The sequence below is a fragment of the Lutra lutra genome, chromosome 16 (genome assembly GCF_902655055.1).
Source record: "Lutra lutra chromosome 16, mLutLut1.2, whole genome shotgun sequence".
NCBI lineage: Eukaryota > Metazoa > Chordata > Mammalia > Carnivora > Mustelidae > Lutra > Lutra lutra.
In genome coordinates, this window is record NC_062293.1 from 57,021,442 (window position 1) to 57,042,903 (window position 21,462).

Here is a 21,462-nt window from a genome sequence, read left to right on the forward strand (position 1 = left end):
TAAGGTTGTGGTTATCCGTTACAGTAGCCGAAGGAGACAGAGATGTGAGCATTTGTCAAACGCAGTGTACGAACATCTGCGTGTTGTGATCCCTCTTGGGAAAAGAGTTTCCCCTGGTCTGGTAACTTTGAACTTTTAACATACGAACATGGATTCATTCTTGCAACACGTTTTTGCTGACCATGTGCTGCATGTCAGGTTCCGGGTGCTGGATATTGATAATGGAGTCCCTTCCTTCACTGCTTAGATTTTCCTGGGGAGGGGCGCCTGGGGGTGTTGGTCGGTTAAGCGTCTGCCTTCGGCTCAGGTCGTGATCCTGGAGTCCTGGGATCGAGCCCCAGATCAGGCTCCAGCCCCACGTCAGGCTCCCTGCTCAACGGGGTGTCTGCTGCTCCCTCTGCCTCTGCCCCTCCCCTCGCTTCTGTTTTCTCTCAAATAAATAAGGAAAATCTTAAAATAAATAAATAAATAAATATTCTCCCAGGGAAAGCAGACAGTAGACTAACTCTATGATGGGGTGTCGAGCTAGTGGGATACTGTTTTCCTCTCACAGAGCAGAGGGCAACAGGAGGTACTGTTTTGGTGGGGTTGACGGGGAGTGTCTGTGGTTGCTCATGTTTCAACGGACCTGGATAAAATGAAGACACAAGCCTCTGGGTATGTCTGAGGCATGAATCTTCCAGGAGGAGGGGACGTCAGCGCAAGTGGGCTGAGAGGTGGGCTTGTGCCTGGCCCCCTCCACTCTGTCTGGAATCGAGGGAGGGAGAGATGGGAAGGCCATTCAGGCCACTGTGGACACTGGCTTAGATGTGGACATCTTCTGTGGAAGATGGGGATTTGCTGGAGAGATTTGAAGCCGGTTGTGTTTTTTGTTTTTTTTTTTTCCCTAACTGAGATGAAATTCACCCAAGATAAAATGAGCCATTCTAAAGCACGTAACTCTTCGGGGTTTAGCACATTGACAAAAACATTTTCATCGCCCCCAAAGGAGACCTCTTTGTACCCATGAAACAGCCACTGTATCCCCCCCCGGCGCTCACCAGTTGGGTCTCTGTCTCTGTGGATTATCTGTTGTGACATGACTGTGGGGAGAGTCGCTCTGGCTGCTGGACGGGAAGTGGTGGCCGGTGTGGAAACCAGGACACCAGGGAGGTTCTTGCTGTGACCGAAGGTGAAGGTAACGGAGAAAGGTGGCGAGTACGAATTTAGATTCAGGACCCCATTTGACAGTGGATGTTTTTTAAGGAATGTTCCAGAATAGACGGTGATGGAGCAAGAAGAATATTTGTTTTAGAATTCTGGAGAACCGAGTTCTGAGGTCCCCACCTCCTGTTCCTGACCTCAAGTCCTTTTACTTTTGGGCACTCCAAAATGTGCGGACGTCCATTAGCTTTGAGATTCTATGATTCCGTGACTTTGCACGTGAGGGGAAATCGCTCTTGTCTGTGAAAATGCTCCCGCATCCAGGGAAAGTGGGCCTCCTCTTCCTGGCAGCCCACCTGGATTTCTCCCCACCCTCCAGGCTCCCAGCACCAGGAGGAGGAGGCTCTGTATACAATCCAGATAGGAAGCTGACTTAATTTGTAGACAAACCAAATTTGCACAAAAGTTAGGTGACTTGAGAGAGTCGGATGTCGGAAGCCTGCACCGTTGCCCCCCTCCGACACTTTCAGTGTCTCCGTCATTTGGGAGGTGTGTTGCCAGAGATCTGTTCTTAAGAACATGGAAGTTTGCAAGAGATTGACGTCGGTGTCTGAGCGGGAACGAACTCAAGGTTATCCCCATCACAGCACGCCCCTCCTTGTGTTTCATTCCGTGTGTGTGTACTTACCTCTTTTTTCTGTGCTGTAAACTTGAAGCTTTTGTTTTCATCTTGGGCGAAAGCAGTAACATGCACAGGGTTGAGAAAAAAATCAAATAGGCACCCAAAGACTGAGCAGACAAGGCAGCCCTCAGGAAGATGAAGGTGATACCCAGGGACGGCTTCTTCTTAAGGACTCGGTCCAAACCAGGGATTCAGATTAACAGCCGTATGAAAGTCACGGTCTTTGGGGCACCTGGGTGGCTCAGTCGGTTACGTGTCTGCGGCTGAGGTCATGATCTCAGGGTCCTGGGATCAAGGCCCTTGTCAGGCTCCCTGCTCAGTAGGGAGCCTGTTTCTCCCTCTCCCTCTGCCGCTTCCCCTGCTATGCTCTCTCTCTCTTGCTCAAACAAATAAAATATTTATAAAAAAGAGAGAAACTCATGGTCTTTAAAGACCTTTTTTCTGTTCTCTTTCCATAAACCTATGGGAGCCCTTTCTTTCGGTGTTCAGGCATGAGCTGTTGTACTTCCCCTGAGCTGGTGGCTTCTTTTAAGGGGACACCAAGGACCATTTAGCCAAACGCATCCCCCTCTTCGCACTGGCTGCAAAGCTCTGTCCCAGATTTGGGGCCGACCTCGTGTGCTGGGAGCATTGGACTAATGAGGCCCCAGACTTCTCCTAGAATTATGGTATTTTTTTTTTTTTAAGATTTTCTCTCCCCCTTCCCTTTCATTCAAGTCTAGTTGATGCACAGTGTGACAGCAGTTTCGGGTGTATGACTCACGTGGTCATTCGACAGCTCTGTACGTCACGTTGTGCTCACCCCAAGCATGGCCACCCCCCCCCCCCGCCCCAGCCCCCACCGTCAGCGCTGTTAGAACCCATCGACTCTATTCCTTGTGCTATTCCTTTCATCCAGGGAGGCAGCCAGTGGCCAGGACCCCTGATGCCTCCTTCCTTCCTTCTTCCCACATGATTCGGCGAAGCTTTGTTGAATTTCTTCAGTGTGCAAGGAGGGTCTTGCACAAGCAGCATGGACACTTAGCTGTCTGCGTCCCCAGGAGCTTCCAAGCTCACTGTCCAGCTGGGACAGACCTGGGCCATGTTCAGCAGACTCCGACGGGGTGGTGGTGACCAGGGCCCCTGAAATATCCTTTTGGTCCAGGTCCTTGTCAGCACTCCCATCGTCTGGCGGAGGGCTGGTTGCCAAGCAGACATCGGGCAGTTTGTGTGCACAGTCCTGCCGGGGAGGACTCCGAGCTCCCCCCACTGAGCTCCCCCTGCTGCCCACGTGGGTGGGACCTCCCTCTACTTTGAACTCTCTTTTTCCAATGGTTTGTCCCTTTTGGGTTTTTTCCCCATGCATGCCCGAACCTTGTGACGAACTCTTAAGAAACTAAATGGGAACTGTGGCTTTTCTGTTTGCTGAGAGGGGGAAAACGGTTTCATGGAACCACTGGGTTTTAGGGATCCGTCGCAGTCCCCGCTGGTGCCTTTGTTGAACCGATAACGTCACCTCACAGCTTTGGAGCCAATTACAGGTTCCCAGGGCAGTATGCTGGATCTTGTCCCGTTCCTCGTGCTGGGGTCATTTTGCCGTCCCTGTCGTGCCCCTTACTGCCCTGTCCCCTTTTCTCTCTTGCGGTCGCTCAACCAGGCCATGACGTGTTCCCCAGAGCGAGTGGCTACACGGCGTCTTCCAAAGGCTGCTTCTTGCCTCCTCTGGACATGTGTGTGACGGGACCCAGCTCAGCCGGGGAGGATGCCGGTCTGCACCGCAGGATCTCCCCGGATTACTCCTTCCACGGGCTGCCCGTCAGGATTTATGAATGATGAGCTCCAGTCTGAAATCTGCTGATTTCTGGTTGATTTTAAGCGCTCACGCAACTCCAGTGTATCCTTTTCCATGTCCTGTTTAGTTCTGTGCTCTTGGCTTTCCCTGGTGCTCTGTGACAAGCCCCTCTGTCTATGGGAGGAGGGTGGGGAATCCAGGTCCGTTTTGATGGTTTGGTCTGTAGGGACCGGGCCAGGCATGGTGAATGCGGTGTAGACAGGCTCGCAGCTCCCAGAGCCTGGGAGGAACCCCTCCCCTCCACCCCGAACCCTGTGTGTCTCCCAGGTGTGATCAGCTCCAGAGTGCAGCGCATTCTAGGCTGATTAGTTAATGACTTCGGACGGGGCGAAGGCAGTGCCAAAAATGGGACTCACTCAGTCGCAGGTAGGGACAGCCATGGGCATGCTCTGTTGCCATGGGAACGTGTGGACAGATTCATGTCTAAAGCAGAAAGAATTTGCTGGCACTGCTCCGGGACGTGGATGGTTCGACTGTCCCCCAGGCTACTGTGTGCTCCTCACCCCTGTCCCGTACACCCTTCTGTCCACTGTCGCTCCCTCCTGGTGGGCATCCTCTTCCCCCTCTCTGCCCCAAAGGTGCAGCCACCAGCCATCCAGTCATGCCCCCCATGCCACCGCGGAAGTCCTGGTGACCTAGTTATAGGGGAGGAGAAGCAGAAATCTGAATGCTTTCTTGAGGCATGGCCGTGTGACAAGGTGACAAGAGCCGGGCTTTGTAGTTAGACAGATTTGGCTCCAGTTTCTGTTGTCACTCAGGAGCTCTGTCACCTCGGGAAAATATTCTTCCTCCTCTTTGCTGTCCTCAGAGGCAAACTGGGGCAAGTACTGCTTTACTGAGCTGTACAAGGACGCGATGAAAGTGTGTCACAGTGCTTGGCCGTACCGCTCAGGGAGCAATCACTCTCTTTTCCTTCTATCATCCGATAGCCCCGGGGGTCTTGGGATCGGCACCGAGGATCCCGTGAGGTCAGCTAGGAGGCTGACCCTCGTGGGGACACTCGCCCAGAACGTGTAACTCTCTGGGCTGTGGACCCTAGCGTCTGTCTGCCTTGAGCCCATTGGGTGTCCTGTCACAAACACTAGAAACAAATTCTGGCTAATGTCAGCAAAGTGGAATTTACTGCAGCCATACCTCAGCTCCCAGAATGGACAGGAGGCTGGGGGAAGCCGAAAACAGAAACCGAGGTTGCTCAGGTGTGTGAGGCCCAGAGGTAGGGTTCGCGAGGGGACAGTCTTACAGCAAAGGTAGCGTGCTCAGGTTTGGTTGGTTGGGACAGAGGAAGTCCGCCCATTGCCCGGAGTGTCCGCCGACAGCATCTGGAAGCGAGCATGGGTCACACACACACCTTTGTCCTGGGAAAGACCCCTTTGGATTTGTGGTGGCCGAGCTGGTGCTGGAATGGATGGTCCCACGGAGGAAGTGCCTGGTGGGGGAGAGAAAATTCCCTAAACAGAATGGGGCGCTGTCGAGAGGGGTAGAAGACCTTGGGTAGCTTTAGCAAGAGGTGACTGGGGCAAGGATCTTGGACAAAGCTCACTTCGGGCTTCTTTCCTGAAGACGAGAGATTTGGGCTACGTGATCTCAGTGGAGCTCGTCACTCCTCCTTCCTTCCTCTCTTCATCTCTTTCTCTCTTTCTTTCCCTCTCCCTCCCTCCATCCTTTCCTTCCTTCTTTCCTTCCTTCCTCTCTCTCTCTCTTTTAAAGATTCAATTTTTAGAGAGAAAGAGCATGAGCTGGAGGCAGAGGGAGAGAACATCTCAAGCAGACCGTACGCCGAGCACAGATCCCGACGTGGGGCTCGATCTCACAACCCCGACGTCATGACCTGAGCCCAAGCCAAGAGTCGGATGCTCAAGTGGCTGAGCCACCCGGGCACCCCCCACCCTGTGGTTTCTAATAGGACTGCTGTGATGACCGTTGGCATCTCTTTCCACAGGGACGGAATACGAATGAGGATAATTAAGCTTCTTGGTCTCCATTCTCCCCCTGAAACTTCCTGCTCCCTAGTCCATGTAATTAATAACTGATGTTTTCCAAAATCCACTTAATTTTTAATAAAATGTGTCCACAGAAGATTATAGAGATTGCAACAAATGTATCTATTTATTTATTAGAGAGAGAGAGTGAGAGAGAGCGTGAGTGGGAGGAGGGGCACAGGGAAAGAGAGAATCCCAAGCAGGCTACACGGTCAGCTCAGAGCCTGACGTGGGCCTTGATCTCTCGATCCTGAGACCACAACCTGAACTGAAATCATGAGTCGGATGCTCAACCAGCTGCGCCCCCCCAGGAACAGCGCCCCTGCTCCCTGCATCTTTTTAAATCCACTTTCCTGAGCTATAACTTGATGTAAAGTAAAATTCATTCATTTCATGTGGGCAGGTCCACAACTCAACCACTGTAAACACCCACTAACCACCGCTATCGTCAGAGCCCGGGGCACATTTCCAGAATGTTCTCCCTCGCCCGTTGGCAGTCAGTTTCTCTCCTGTCCTCCCTCGTCTCCTCAGGTCACCTCGGATTTCTATCCCGTGGATCCGTTTTGCCGTATACCAGGATTTCAGACAAGCGAATCCTGTGTTCTGGAACCTGGCCTCTTTCAGACTAGGTGATACCCGAAATTGACCCATATTGTTGTATCAGTGGTTCATTCCTTTTGATTGCCTGGTAGAATTCCGTTAGTCGAATATACCATAATTTGCTTCTCCGTTTGTCAACTGATGGGCATTTGGGGCATTTCCAGTGTTGAGTGATAGTGGATAATTTTGTCGAGAACATTTGTGTCTGAGTCTTTTGGACCGTTTTCACCCGTCCTGCGTGAATATCTAGGCCTGAAGTTGGGGGAATCATAGGGTGAGCAGATCTGTGACTTTCTGAGATGTGGCAAAACCATGACTTCCATGCCTTGTGCTTTTTAGGTCTCATTTTAAGAAAACGTTTCATACGCTGATGTCCTGACATGGTCTAAATGATTTTCTACAGGTTTTAAAGTTTTGTGTTTGACGTTTCGATCTTTGATCCATCTGTAATTCCTTTTTCCTGTTGGCTCGAAGGTAGGGGCTCATTTGCACTCACAACCCTGCAATCAGGAGTCACATACGATAGGGACTGAAATCAACCAGGCGTCCCTATATGGTTATTTCTCATTTCCTCCCCAACTCGCTGTCCGCGCTCCCCAATTCCTGATAGCACACATCTCCTTTTGAATTTCTTCTTATTGGAGATTAGACCTGTTCCTTCTACCACCACCATATCCCACCCCCGTGCCCCCACATGTACATGTAACCCCTTTCCTTACCCCCCAAAACAGTGATACCACAATGTTTGGTGATAGTAGAGTCTGGTGTCTGCATTAGTACGTCTGCAGAAATTATTTAGAGCTGAACTCCTTCTCGGCGTCTGCTTCTTTGATGGGACACTTTTTTGATTTCCCCTACGTAATCAAAGAAATTCAGATAAATTAAATAAATCGTTGTCTTTTTATTGCCTTGGGGTTCTTGATCTCTTGGACCAATTCTTCCCTCCGGACTCTTCACCAGACTGTAAAGTTCCCCTGAATATTGTCAACACAGTCGGGAGAAATCTAGGAGGTCTGCCTGGTCACCAGCCATAGGTGAGGAGTCTCTGCTCTTGTTTTGATCTGTTGTTCTTCAGGTCAGTGGTCTCCTGTCATCCTGGGCTATCCCTTCACCATAATCCCATTACTTCCCGTTGCTTCTGTTCTGCTTTCCTCTTAGTGGGTTTTCTCCCTTGTTCTCCCCCAGTAACTTGCTGGAAAGGAAATGGGTCTGATCTTCAACCCACAGTATGTAAACGTTTGCTTAACTTGCCCCGTTTTTAATATGACTTGTCACCCTGTCCTGTAGGTGTCCCCGAGTCTAGGAGCTCTGTACTCCTCTCCCTCGAGAAGCTTGACATTTCCTGCCCTGGGCATTCGGGGGAGTCACTCGGTGGTCAAGAGTGGGGAGGGATCTAGGGAGCTGTCCCTCTGCCTCCTTTCGATATTTCCACCTCATCCATACCTCGTGCCTGTGAGTCTTTCTGGTTCTGCATCATGAACTGGTTTGTTTCTTGTTGACGCCTCCCTCCCCTGGGAATAAAATTTTCGCTTTTCCTTTCTAGCGTAAGTCATGACCATTTATCCATTTGTATTCTACTCTCTAAAATGTGAGTGTGTCACAGATTGTCAACTCTTATTTCCTTCTTTTTCTCTCGGTGGCTTTGTCCCTTTTCTTTTCTTCCCCCCCCCCTCTATTTTTTTTTTATTTTTTATTTTTATTTATTTATTTATTTATTTTTAAGATTTTTATTTATTTGACAGATCACAGGCAGGCAGAGAGAGAGAGGAGGAGGAGGCAGGCTCCCTGCTGAGCAGAGAGCCCGATGTGAGGCTCGATCCCAGGACCCTGGGATCATGACCTGAGCCGAAGGCAGAGGCTTTAGCCACTGAGCCACCCAGGCGCCCCCCCCTCTAATTTTTAATGGGATTTCAGGAACGCATGGGGGAAAAACTGCCTGGTTTTGTCCGCTACTTTAACCGTACGTGTATTTTATGTTCGTTGCTGATATTTAAGATACTGTTTGTTTTTATAAAAAGATCCTCAATGGTCTTATTCGTTGAGATCCTTTTTAGAATTGCTTGGATTTTAGGGGCGCCTAGGTGGCTCAGTGGGTTAAAGCCTCTGCCTCCGGCTCAGGTCATGATCCCAAGGTTCTGGGTTCAAGCCCTGCATCGGGCTCTCTGCTCAGTGGGAGCCTGCTTCCTCCTCTCTCTCCGCCAGCCTCTCTGCCTACTTGTGATCTCTGTCTGTCAAATGAATAAATAAAATCTTAAAAAAAAAAAAAAAGGAATTGCTTGGATTTTGGAGTAGACCATGAAGTGGTATGAGGATGTCAGCAGTTTCTTACTTGGCAACCCTTAGAGTTTTTTCTGTCTTTTTATTGCCTTACTGTGTTATGGGATCTTCAGTAAAGGGTTGAAGAGAAACAGTGGTGGTGAGTCGACTGGCCTTACACCTGACTTCAGAGGAAAATCGCCCAGTGTGTTCCATTAAACATAAGATTTATTCTAATTTTGGAGAGTTAAAATTTATCAGACAAAAAATTTCCATTCCGGTCCTAGTTTGTGAGGCGTTTTAATTTTCAGATGTTTTTCTGCATCTAGATTATCGCATTTTTTTTTCTTAGAAGCTTTTAATGTGCTGAGTTTAACTAGTGAGTTTTCTGACATTTTAATATCCCTCATTTTTCAGGATTTAGAAATGTTTATTTAGGATTTTTACAGTTATGCCCTAGTGAGGTTAGGAGGTGGGCTTTTAAGTCTTTCAATTCTTACATTGTTTTTCTTTGAAGGTGGATGTGCAATACTATAAGAGGAACTGAATGTTTTTCTCTCTCGGTGTTTCTCTGAAAGGGAATTTATAAGACAAATGTTATCTTTTCTCTCAAGTGTTGAGAAGACTTGTCGGTAGAACGGCATAGACCTGTTGTAGCTTTTTAAGGTAGATTTTAGACCACTGGATCAATCCCTTTGAAGGTTATCGATCTGTTCAGGCTTTCTATTTCCTCTTGAGTCAATTTGGAATTTGTCATTTCTCTGGAAAGCAATCAGTGGTGGAAGACAGCAAATGACCAGCCAGCTCCAAGACTTGTGGGAAGATAGCATCTTCAGCCATCCATGCTACCGACACCTGGGAGGTGGGGGGGGGGGGATCAAAGTGAATGTGTCCTATTTTGTATTATTCAGGAGGAGAAGAGAGTTATTGATCGTCCTTGTGCTTGGAGTCAGGAGTACATGTTAAAAATGTCCTTGTAACCACCTAAGTCACCTAACTGGTATGAGTAGACTGTCAATGTCAAGTTTGCGGGGGTGGGAGGGAGCTTAAAAGAGAAAGCAATCAGCCTTACAGAAAGCTGGATGGAAGCAGGAAAAAGAAAGAGAAAGGTCTGGTGAAGAGAAGGCATGTCATGCCAATGACCTTAACGTTTTTCCCTTAGTGGTGGACACCCAGGTCACTCTGCTCTGGGACTGCCTGTCTGTGTGCGCGCTCTCTCTCTCTCTCTCTGTCTCTCTCTCAGGAGGCAAACTTTTCCCAGGACCAGCCTGGGTCACTCACCTGCGCATTCTCAGTGCCTGATATGAGTAGTTGTCCAGTGAACGTTTGGATGAACATGTCCAACAAATAAATACGCGGGCAGGTGGGCAAACGCACTCTTGGAGACAGAGCTGCTACAGACCTGCCCTGGCAGCTTCTGTGGTCCCAGCGAGACGTCCTGCTCTGTCCTTGCCTTGGTCGATCCGTGAGTTAGGGACTGAGGAGGGAGCTGCAGCCTTGGATTTGACGGGGTAGGGGCAAGAAGGGTCAATTTGAGCTGTCTAGACTGGAACCAGCATAAATTCCTCGGCCGTGGGCTGTTATTTACTTGTTCCGGATGAGGGTGGCCATAGGCTGCAAACAAGTTCTCGAGCATTAACACAATGATGATTCCCCGAGAGGGCGCTCGTTATGGTGCACAGTCTGGGGAGGGGCTGGGGTGCTGCACTTCTGTCAAGCTCTGTGGGCTGTGCTTTGGAGCAAAGTTTTAGGCCCCTACCTACGCTGAGGCTTTCCCTGGATGCTTGGGGACAACACGGTGGCGCTGTGCTCGGAGCGTAGGCTCAAGTGGAAACCACTGTAACTTCTGGGGCTGTTGGCCGTGAACGAGAACGTTCCAAGCCGCGCTGGCCAGGCAGGGGTTACCCCTGGGCCTCCACCTGTACGTGGGGGATGGGGCCCGACTCCAGCTGTGCGGGGGGCCCCGGGGCGGGAGGAGTTTGCGAGCTTGGTGCACGGTGAGCACGCTCGTCCTCATTTTCCCGTTTCTCAGGCTGAGCTACATGGCCTGTTCAGACATGCCGCATCCTGGGAAGCTCTGGTCTCCGTGATTCACATGTCACTTGTCACCGTTCTCCGGCACTGGCGCGCTTTATCTGTGCAATCAAAATCCCATTTCCTCGCCACATTCCTGCCAGGCTGCTCCCCGCTGTCACTCTTGTCCCCAGGTAGGGAGGGCCTCCTCTTGGGTTCCTGTTGAGCTGTCTGCCTTAGGCAAGACAGGCAGCCTCACTCCCGACTCTCAGAATCCCCACTCGGGCTGGAGACAATGACATCCCGACACCTACTTTTTTCCTTCCTTTTCAGTCTCCCTGTGTTTAGAGAAATGGCATGGAACCAGTGGGCAGTGCCCCAAATGACTGCTAAGCCACTAATGCACTGATCCTGGGGCCAGACAAACCACGGGCGCCAGCCCTGGGCTCAGGTCTCTTTCCCCGCTGTCCCCATCACATCTCAGAAAGGGTGCAGTCCAGCTGTCCGCTCTCTGCGTATCGACTCTGGTGCATCCAGGAGGCTTGTGGGCAGAACAGTCTTCTATCAGTAAGTGACAGAACTTGGGGTTTCTGTGGGCCTGGTCTGGCTCCTGTGTTTTTGCTTTTGTTTTTTTATTTTAAGATTTTATTTATTTATTTGACAGAAAGAGAGAGAGAGAGCACAAGCAGGGGGAGCAGCAGGCACAGGCAGAGAGAAAAGCAGGCGCCCCCTGAGCAGGGAGCCCGACATGGGACTCGATCCCAGGACCCTGAGATCATGACCTGAGCGGAAGGCAGATGCTTAACCCACTGAGCCGCCCAAAATCCCATGGCTCTAGGGTTTTGCAGAAAGTGTATTTTTTTTTAAAGATTTTATTTATTTATTTGAGAGAGAGACAGTGAGAGAGAGCATGAGCTAGGAGAAGGTCAGAGAGAGAAGCAGACTCCCCGTGGAGCTGGGAGCCCGATGCGGGACTCGATCCCGGGACTCCAGGATCATGACCTGAGCCGAAGGCAGTCGTCCAACCAACTGAGCCACCCAGGCGTCCCAGAAAGTGTATTTTTAAGCCAGAGGAGCCGCTGTCATAGCGGGACAATGTGGAACTGGAATGCCTTCTGGGCTGTCCCGAGTCTGTGGTCAGAGGGAGCGTGCCTGTGTGGTGTCGTGGACCTCGGCATCCTTCCTAGGACGTTCCTAGGACGGGTAGAGGTGATGTAGCCCGGAGGGATGGGCTCCTCACCCCCGGCTGGGCTGCTGTGACCTGGGCTGTAGTTAAAGCAGGGGGCCACCAGGGGGGTTCTGGATGCCTGCTTTGGTTTATGGGGCCCCTGCCTTCCCTTTTCTCTGCATCTCTGCTGAATAAGCTGTCTGCCCAGGCAGGGGGCGGAGCCGAGTGAGGCATTGGGAACGTCAGAGCAGCCCTTTTAGGTGAGCCCCATATTAGAATCACCCAGCAAGCTTGAAAGACAGCCATCTCCAGGTCTCCCCCCTAGAGCGCTATTTAGGGGTCGGGGCACTTGTGGGCATCAGGGTGATTTTTAAGCTTCCAGATGTTTCTCTCGGGCAGTGAGGATTGAACGCCACCTTCTTGGAGGATGGCGGAGAGGGTGGCCACAGTTCTCGCGATCCTATCAGATGCCACTTCAGCAGGTCCTTCTAGGTTTTTTGGGGACATGGTGAAAATTTTAACTTATTTTATGGGAAATTTCTGGGGTTTTATAGGTAGGCTCCTGGTCTGTGACATGTACTCTGATAGGCTGGGCTCCACCTGTCTGCCCCTTGACCACACACATGCCCAAGGACATGTGCTTCTCATGTCCTGCCCCTGTGGGTTTTCTGTTCTTGGCCTTGGCCTTGGACGCAGAGCCACTCTCTGTGAGAATAACGTTACAGCACGTAGACCCTGAGTGATTCTGTTCCGTGTTCTTCGGTGCCCTCTGGCTTGCTGATGCCCCACTGATGGCCCCCGAAGGGGACTCTCTGACTGGCCGAGTGACTCTGAGTTTGGGTCGGACCTGACAGTGGCGAGGTGTACGGGAGGGGTGGGGAGGTGGGAATCCGGAGTCGCGTCCCTGCGTGAGAGAAACGGCCCGTCTTGTGTGTCCTTCCCTCTCTCCCCAGCAGCCTCTTGATTTTAGAATTGGGCCAGAGGGATGGCCTCTTTGCTGGTATTCTCTCTCTCTGGGGTCAGGCCGGAAGCCTGGCCAGCCGGGCGCAGCCCATGGAAGGCAGAGACTGGGAATGACGAGGGAGCAGGGAGCCAGGCTGGGAGCAGAAGGGGCGGCTGACCTGGCCAGGCGTCCTGGAGTGTGACTCTTGGGGAGGACGGAGCGGGCCTCTATATGTCCTTGGTCCCTGGTATTTCCAAACCGACCTTCATGAACATGCAGCCATTCATAAATCAGGCTCTGAGGATGCCCGGGTCATCTTGTCTACCACCAGAGGGAACCATCTTGGGGGCTGCCAGGGTTATGCGAATGTTATGGGGGAGTCCTATGTCCCTGCACTGTTGCATCACCCAGGCCTGCGAACCGCAGTGGAAAGCTTCCAAGTCTGGTTTTGGTCCCCATGTGTCCCTAGCACTGCCGGCCCTGTGTTGTGCATGAGTCCTGACACAGCGTTTCCACGTGGCTGACTCTCGGGTTGCGGTCAGAGCAGGTGGGGGGCGGGGGCCTAGGGGACTATCTCCTTGCCTCTCTGTTCTCTTTCGGGGTCGGTGGGGGGGGATGCTTAGGGCCGCGTCTCGTTGACACCTTTGGCTTGTGGCTGTACCAGTCTGACCCCCTGCTTCCCTGACCAGAGACCCCTTCTCTTCCCTGTGTGATAAAATCTCCCTTGGCCTCATTTTTCTAGGGACTCTTGGGATTGCATTTAGAGCCTGCCTGGATAATCCGGGATCACCTCCTCGTTTCAGAATCCTTCACTGCATCTGCAAAGACACCCCCCCCCCCCGTTTTCCAAATAACAGAATTAATCACGTCTGGCTCTGGGCCCTGAGACTGGCAGGACCCACCTTTGGAGCCCACGTGGGTTCTAGACCACGGGCTCAGCCGTGGCATGGTTAGAAATGCCAAAGCGTGCCATCGAGGCTCTCCTCATGCCCCGGTCTCTGCTGCAAGGATCCCAAGTTGATGGCCAGACTCCCAATCCCCCCTGCTGACCCAGCAGGTCCCAGAAGGTGGGGATGATGTGAGGGGGCGGAAACATTGTCGTCGGAAAATCCCATTATCTGAGCATCTTTGGACTTTGCTGGCATCCACGGGACTCACGTGGGGTGGATGAAAGCTGTGCTGGAGAAATGAAGAAGGAAGTGAGGACCAGCAGGCCCAGCAGAAAGCGGGGCTCTCTCTGGCCGTGTCTTGGGAGGGAGGGGACTCACTGGGGGTTGGAGCAACCAGGAGTCTTCTGTGGCTTCTCGTCCACCCCGCAACTGCCCCTCGGAAGCGGGAGCCCTGGGCTGGGGTGTCCCAAGGGAGGCGTTCGTCTGTCCTGCTGCTGCCCCTTATGAGCTGTCTGTGTGTGCACCCGTGTGGGGCACACGGCTGACCGCTGGAACCTCAGTTTCCTGTCCTGTGAAATAGGTGCAGTTACGGACCCCCCCCCCCCGCCCCCTTTCGGGGTGAGTGAAGGGTGAGAGGGCGCATGTCTGCAAACGGACGGGAACTGTTGGGTCTGTGCTGGGTGTCACGTAAGTGTTTCCTGCCGTGGTTGTAACGATCTGAAAACGGGTGGTTTAAGGTCCCCTGCCTCCCTCATTGGCGTGGTCGTTGCAGGGCAGGACGCACATCCATGCTTGGAACAGGGCCTGCCCGCTCTCCCCGCGTTGGATTCAAGCTCCCAGTGGGCAAGGCCCTCTGTGTCCCCCACTCTTGAAGGTTGTGTGGCTCGTTGTAAACGTACAGCGGGCGTTTGCCGGACAGAGGGTTGAATAAGGTCATGTGTGTGGCAGGTGGCACCTTGGGGCCGGTGGTCCCAGGTCCCGAGGTATGTCAGGCATCACATCGGGCTTCCCTGCCTCAGGGCAGACATGTGGCTTTGGCAGAGAATGCTGGCGGTTATGGCAGAGGAACTGAAAAACCACTTTGCTGTATCAAGCAGAGACTAGAACAGTAGGGGCTCGCCTGGGGTGACGGGCACAGGGACACATTTGGGGATACACATAATTACGCCAGCTGCCACCATGCCTCTGCTCATTGTTTTGGTGGGGGCGGGAGGGAGGCGGGACTCCTTCTGTCAGAATGACACAGAAGTGTCTTAGGGAGGCCCTGCCTACCTGTCCCTGCAGGGGAATCCCCAGGAAACCATCACAGAGTCACCCTCTGGGAAACCCAGGCAGTAGATGGGACCTCGGGCCGTGTGGAGGTTGTCCCTGCTGGGGACCCAGCCTGGTCAGGGGGATGAGGAGGGACAACCCCCTGCTGTCTGCAGGGCAGGGCAGCCCTCCCCTTGCTCCCCTTCCTGCCCTGGGTCACCTGCAGGAGCCCAGAACTGAGGTCTGTGGGTTTCTTCAGAAATTCTCATCAGCTCGGGGTGGGTCCATTCCTCTGGGGGAGGAAAGAGCGGGAGCGGGGACGTGAGCAGCCGGCTGGCTTGCTAGTTCAGCAACTTTGAGACCAGAAAGCAATGCACCTGCAAAGCAGAAGGAGCCACGTCATTCGAAGTTACTCACATAAAGAAATTTATTATTATTTTTTTTTATCGAAGGAGAAGCAACGTGCCCTGTTATGTTCCGGGTGTGCAGCGTCGTGCTCTGATATTTTTAGATGTTACAAAACGACCCTCGCCATCGATCTCGTCACCGTCTGCCATCACACGAAGTGACTTATTTATTTTATAACTGGGAGTTTGTACCTCTTAATCCCCTTTGCATAAGGAGATTCAGATGATCTATGCCCACTGCGTTCGTGTGACTTCTAGAAGTAAGAAGCACCTTACGTGTTTTTCAGGTCTTGTGTGTATGTTCTGTATATCAAACGAGAAGCATTGGAGGGTGATTCTGGGTTAGAGAATTCACATGAAAGCATTTAATAGGATGGTAAAAAAAATGCCTCCTTAATTGTGGGTCACTGTGGGCTTCTTTCTACAGTTGATCTCTTTGTGGGAAAGAGACTTGAGGTGGGGTCACCGGGACCAACTCAGGTCTGGTCAGCATTTGGTGATACCGTGGTTTCTCAGCTTCGGCACGACTAACATTTGGGGCCGGGTCATTCTTGTTGTGGGCGAGGGGTGTGCTTAACGGCATCCCTGCCCCCTGCTTATCAGAGGCTGGGAGCTCCCCTCATAATAATGAGCACCCCAACCCTCATCCCCATACACATGCATCCAAGATATCCCTGTCTTTGTCCCTGCCACTTGTGAGTATGTGAGGTTACAGGACTAGAGAGACTTGAGGTTGTAGATCAGATGACTGTGGGATGGGGGAAATTATCCTGCATTACCCAGTACAATCAGAAGGGTCCGCGTGGAAAGGACTGGATAGACCATTGCCGGTTTTGAAGATGGAAGGAGGGGGCCAGCCACCAAGCAGTTTGGGCCGTCTCTAGAAGCTGACAAAGACAAGGGACCGGATTCTTTCTTGGAGCCTCCACAAGGAGCACAACTCTGCCGCCATCTTGGTTTTAGTCCAGTGAGACCCATTTCTGAGCCCTAGAACTCTTAAGGTAACACATTTGTGTTGTATCAGGCCACTGAGTTTGTGATTACTTGTTACAGCAGCCAGAGGGGGCTGACACATTACCCACTACTCCCACCCGCGTTGTGGCAACTGGGAAATGTCTCTGGGATCCTCAACGCTGGCTCTGTGGAGAACCACGTTGATTCCCCCAGAAGCCGTGAGAGGAGAGGGTTTTGTGTTCTGCGCTAAGAATGAGGCTGGGAGTGAATGTGCCCAGCCCACCAGGGTTGGCTGTGGGAGGAACCAGTGGTATAAAAAGGGGGGTGGGTGCCACAGCCCCTCCTCCCACTCCCCCAGAGGCTCCTGGAGCTGTCCCTCTGTCTTTAACCGCTGACCGTTCCTGTTGGTGCTTGTGCATTTTCAGACAGGACTCGAAGAGAAGCTGAGCTATCGTGAACTGCACCATAAAAGAGAATATAAAAACTCCATAAAACACTAAAATGTCAGCCAAAGCAGCATTGCTTGCAGAGGCCTCGGCTAGGAGGGCCGGCGCGCTGGGCGCCTTTGGCACTGTTCGTGGGAGTTGTGGGCGGGGAGGAGAGGCCGGGAGCCCAGCCCATGCTGGGGGCCACCAAACCTAGGCTCTGGGCCAAACACGCAGCCCCCTGCACCCAGCCCTGATGCTGTGATTCTGTTTATTTTGCTGAATATGACATTCATATGGTTCTGATTTCTTCTCCATGATCCGTCCTCTCCATGTGCCTTCCGAGCCAGAAATCAAGCCAGGCGGCTTTGAAGTTGTTGTTCTGGGGTAAGTAGGGAGTCGTACTTGCCCGGGGTTCTTTGGGACAAGCACAAGGTGCCCTTTGATTTGAGACATGCTCCAGGAGTTAAGAGGGACGTGGACTGGCTGGCGAGAAGGGGTCCAGTCCTGGCCTGGGAGTGAGCTGGATCAGAAGAGAGGAACGGATCTGTGCAGGCACGGGCCCCTCCCTGGTCCTCAGTTTGTGGTGACCACTCTTCCTCGCAGTGTCACGGTCAAAACAACGGGTGGTTCCTTGTTGTACCTGCTGCTGGCTGCTTGAGGGGCTCAGACAGAGCTGAGGAGGAGGCCCGGGCCTCAGCCCGGGCCTCCTCCTCTTCCTCCTTGCAGGTGCATGGGGACAGACCAGAAGCAGGAGTCAGAAGAAAAAAAAAAAAGTTTGAGGCCAGCAGTTAGAAGGATATGGAGAAAGACATTGTCTGTTTCCATAGCGTTTTGATTTTGAAGGGACAGCGTCCAGACCATTCAGTGACCGGCTGCCCTAGCTGAATCCATCCCGTAGATGGAGGCGAGTGACTTCCAAATTTCAGGGTACATTAGAGTCCCTCCCCAGGAGGCCTTGTTAAAACACACTGCAGGACCCCTTTTCCCCCGAGCTTCTGGTTTGGGAGGGCTAGGATGAGACCCTAGGGGTTTGTACTTTCTAACAGATTCCCTGGTGGGGCTGATGCAATGGGTCCAAGAACCTTGGGGTCTAGGACAAGAAGAGGGTCTTTGTAATGAAGAATGGTGCTGGTAACGAACTGTTCCCAGAACTCTACAGTTTATGCATGGGGAACCCTGTGTTTGATGCAAATACTGCTACAGGGAGACTGTGCCATCCTGATTCTTCCCCCCGCAAGGTGAAAAATCTTTTTTTTTCCCAAGATTTTATTTATTTATTAGAGAGAGAGAGTACACGCACATGAATGGCAGTGGGGGTGGGGGGGAGGAGAGGAAGCAGGAGAAGTAGACGCCCCACTGAGCAAGGAGCCCGATGTGGGACTCGACCCCAGGACCCTGAGCTCATGACCTGAGCTGAAGGCAGATGCTTAATGGCCTGAGCCACCCAGGCGCCTCAAAACAGACTTTTTTGGGTACATAGTTTACATCTATATACATTCATGGAACCACACCCTCAGCCAGGACTTACAGTAATTCTGTCACCCCAAGAACCTCCCTCGTGCTCCCTCTCTGCTCTCACGCCCTCCCCTGCTCCCCATGAGCCATCCATCCCTGTAACTTTGTCTTTCTGCGCTCATGATATAAATAGGATTGTACTGTGTGTAACCTTCAGAGCCTGGTTTCCCAGCAGACACCTGTGAGATGCTCCAAGTCACTACATGTATCCACAGTTGGCTCCTCTGTTTCAGGAGTCATGACTTGCCCTAAGTGTGGACCGTGGCTTGCTCTCCATTCCCTATTAATGGTCTTTAGGTTGGTTCCAGTTTGGGGTCACCGTGGATAAAGCTGCCATGCACATTCGTGCCTAAGACTTTGTGTGGACATTTGTTTCCCTTTCTCTTGGGTACATCCCTGGGAGAGGGACCGTTGACTCATGGGGTGGGTGTGGACGTTCACTTTCTAGGAAACCGCCGTGCTGCTGTCTAGAGGGCTGGCGCCATTTTGGATTCGCACAGCACCAAAGGGGAGTTCCAGATGCCCCGTGCCCTTGCCTGCACTTTGGGCTTGGCGTTTTTAATTTTCATCCTTCTAGATCAGGGCTGATCTTTAAAATGTGTGAATGAATTGCAGAAAGGCTAGGGGTTTTCCGAGGCCCCCCAGCCTCTTGGAGGCTCCATGGATCCAACCTTTCACCTTGAAGGCTAGGAACATTCTGGATGGTGGCTGTGTTGACCAGGAGCTATGAAGCTATGAAGTGTGAATGGAGCTCCAGCAACATCCAGGGCCCATGTGGCCGAGCAAGGCATAGTCCCCGGGGACTAGGGAAACAAGAAGAAAGTAGAACAAAGAGATGACCCAGAAGGAAAGACACACATCCTAGCATCAGAGAAGTGGAGGCACAAGGCTGCTTCCCCTTGTGCTCCCCGCCCCCCACCTCTTATTTTTAGGCTGAGTCTTGGGTGAAGCAGCCTGCCAAGTATACTCACTGTCTCTCAACTCTGCGCCTGTGGTGGGCCACCTCTGCTTCCAGAAGCATCCTTGGCGATAGCATCAGGGCCTCTCGGTGCCTGAGGAGTACAGCTTTTGCAAATTGAGGTGCCCGGTCAAGATCATCATATTCTCTCAGTGCCTTGGCCTTCGGGCCACTCCAGGCGGGGAGTTGGCTTTAGGAAGGGGCTTGTGTGGGGGGAGGAGGAGGGGGCGTGTGGTCATAGCTGCAGCCAGAGCAGGTGACTTAATGGGAAGGAGGGAGGTTCACAGAGGGGAAGGTCCTTTCTCCGGAGGCCGTCCCACCTACCCTGGAGGGGACCCAGCAAGCTGCCCTGGAAGGCTGTGGACATGCTTTCCCGCTTGCAGAATACTTCTTTTTCATTTTTGAATATCATTTGTTTGGTTGCCACGGCAACGGCAAGTCTCTATTTTAATGCTAACCTGCGTGGCTGCAACTTTCTATATATAAAGGCTGCTTTGCACAGTGAATTAGCTGATGCCACGGGAGGCGGCGGGTGTGGAGACGGTGGCAGAAAATGACCAGCGCGCCAGCTTTGCAAGAGGAGGGACTGTGGGGCTGAGGTGAGTTGGAGCCCCGGGCAGGTGCTCGAGGCTCATTGGAGCCCAGTGAGAGCCAGGTGGCCAGCCGTGCCCTGCGGGGGTTGGGGGACAAGGGAAGCCACTGTGGGCAGGTGCTTGGCTCTGTGATGGAGGGACCAGGCTGATGCTTCTGTTCGCCCACCTGTCTGCCATCTGCATTCCTTCACTGAGTCTGGGTTGAAGTGGGGACCCCAAGGCTTGGGAAAGTGCAAGCCACTTGGGCAGGGTATCCAAGGTGCTGAGCTCAGTGAGAAGCGAGTTTTTCTTGTTGCCTTCAACTTAACTTGGCCCTCTCTTCTGGATATTCACCTCTTCTGTTTCGCTTTTTTTCTGAGTTCCTGAGTGTGGCCAGGCCTTTTCAAGGTCACATGGTTCCAAATCGTGCAGGTAGGGTGCTCAGGAAAAGCCTGGAAGGGGCTTTTGGGAACGAGCAGGGTCCGCTCCCTCGGGCTCTAGATGAGGAAAAAGCCCAGAGAGGAGCTGTGTTCTGCCAGATGTCACACAGCTGGTTAGGGACAGCAACCAGGTCCACTGGGATCTTCCAGCTGGGACACCTGTGCCTTGTGGGGGTGCATTCTGTCATGGGTCAGGGCGGCCCTGGGTGTTCAGAGCTACGGGGGCTGCAGAGAGGGAGGCACAAGTGGGGGGTAGGTAACAAACACAGGATTATGTAACAGCGTCTGAAGCCACTTAAGGCTTCCAGAAAGCGCATGTAAGTGGGAGTCTGGGAAGCTTGGCTTCGTGTGGATTCAGCCACTTCCCGTGTGACAGTTGCATTCGCATCTGTGGACTTCCCCACTCGAGCACTGGGTGCTCAGAATCTCTTTCTTCCCCAGCTCTGCAGTGGTAAGTCAGTGTCACGGCCGGTGTGAACCTGTCGGGATCTGTGTTGGGGCTCTGAGGGGGGTGTGATGCGTCGGTGCACAGAGCACTTTGGAAACCACACAGCTCCGTCTCCCCCCGGGGCAGGGAAGGGGGATGCTGACGGGAGCAGAGGAGTTTGTTCTCCGTAGATTGGGCTTTGTGGCGTGAAACCAAACGCAGAGCAATTTTACCGTGATTAGGAAGTTGCAACCAGGCTTCTCCTTTTTGGACATCAAGCATTTGACAGATTTTAAGTGCTCTGGATTCAGAGACTTGGACCTGGTTCTTGGAAAGAGAAGACCCGCGGACTCCAAGTGCCTGTGAGTGGTACACAGTCCTCAAGGGCAGGGAGAATTGGGAGCATTTCTCTCTACCTTGGCGGGTCCAGCAAAGTGAAGCAAAGGTAACCCATAACGCCATCTCTGATAGAGAGGGGGGTCAGGAGGGGATCCTCCTAAAAGGGGATCGGGACCAGGTAAAGCAGTGTTTCTCGGAGCCAGGAGTCACGAGCCACACAGAGTCTATGATCAGTATTAATCAGCCTAAAAATTCAAATGACAAACTCTCAGACCATCTTGCATGCCATAGGGTACGCATCGCGACACAAAATTTGTGCTTTGTGGGTGTATATTGGGTCATGGTACATGGGCTTTTTATGTGGGTCAGACTTGGAAAAACAAGAGTTGGGGGACTGCTGGCCTGAATAAGCCTGAATTTTCTCCTGCAGAGAGATGGCTGTCACTGACTCTCCTTTCCAGGGAAAAGCCGGAAGGAGGAAGGAAGGCTTCGCAGGGGGAGTCCCGTGCAAGCATCATATCAAGATGCTGTTGTGTTGCTGTGTGCAACGTTAATGGGACAGCGGGGCAGTTGGAAGTGTGAGGTCTGGGGACAGGGAGGTGACAGCCCTTCTCCCAGGGTCTGAGGTCAGGAGGAGAGCCCCCTGCGGGCAGATTGAGAAGGACA

General features: G+C 52.4%; 1 protein-coding gene across 4 annotated transcripts in view; it reads left to right on the top strand.

Moving 5' to 3' along the window:
* Nucleotides 1-21,462, top strand: part of GAS7 (growth arrest specific 7) — a 199,355-nt gene that overhangs the window by 68,414 nt on the left and 109,479 nt on the right. The window contains exon 1 of one of the 4 annotated variants that reach the window (XM_047707655.1): nucleotides 19,508-19,617. The exons of 1 other annotated variant lie outside the window; for it this stretch is intronic. In XM_047707655.1, coding sequence (XP_047563611.1) covers nucleotides 19,532-19,617 — 86 coding nt within the window. In that variant the 5' untranslated portion in view covers nucleotides 19,508-19,531. Of the gene's footprint in view, nucleotides 1-19,507; nucleotides 19,618-20,354; nucleotides 20,482-21,462 lie in introns of those variants that run through there. 2 more of the 4 variants (XM_047707659.1, XM_047707658.1) reach the window with 2 other exon arrangements.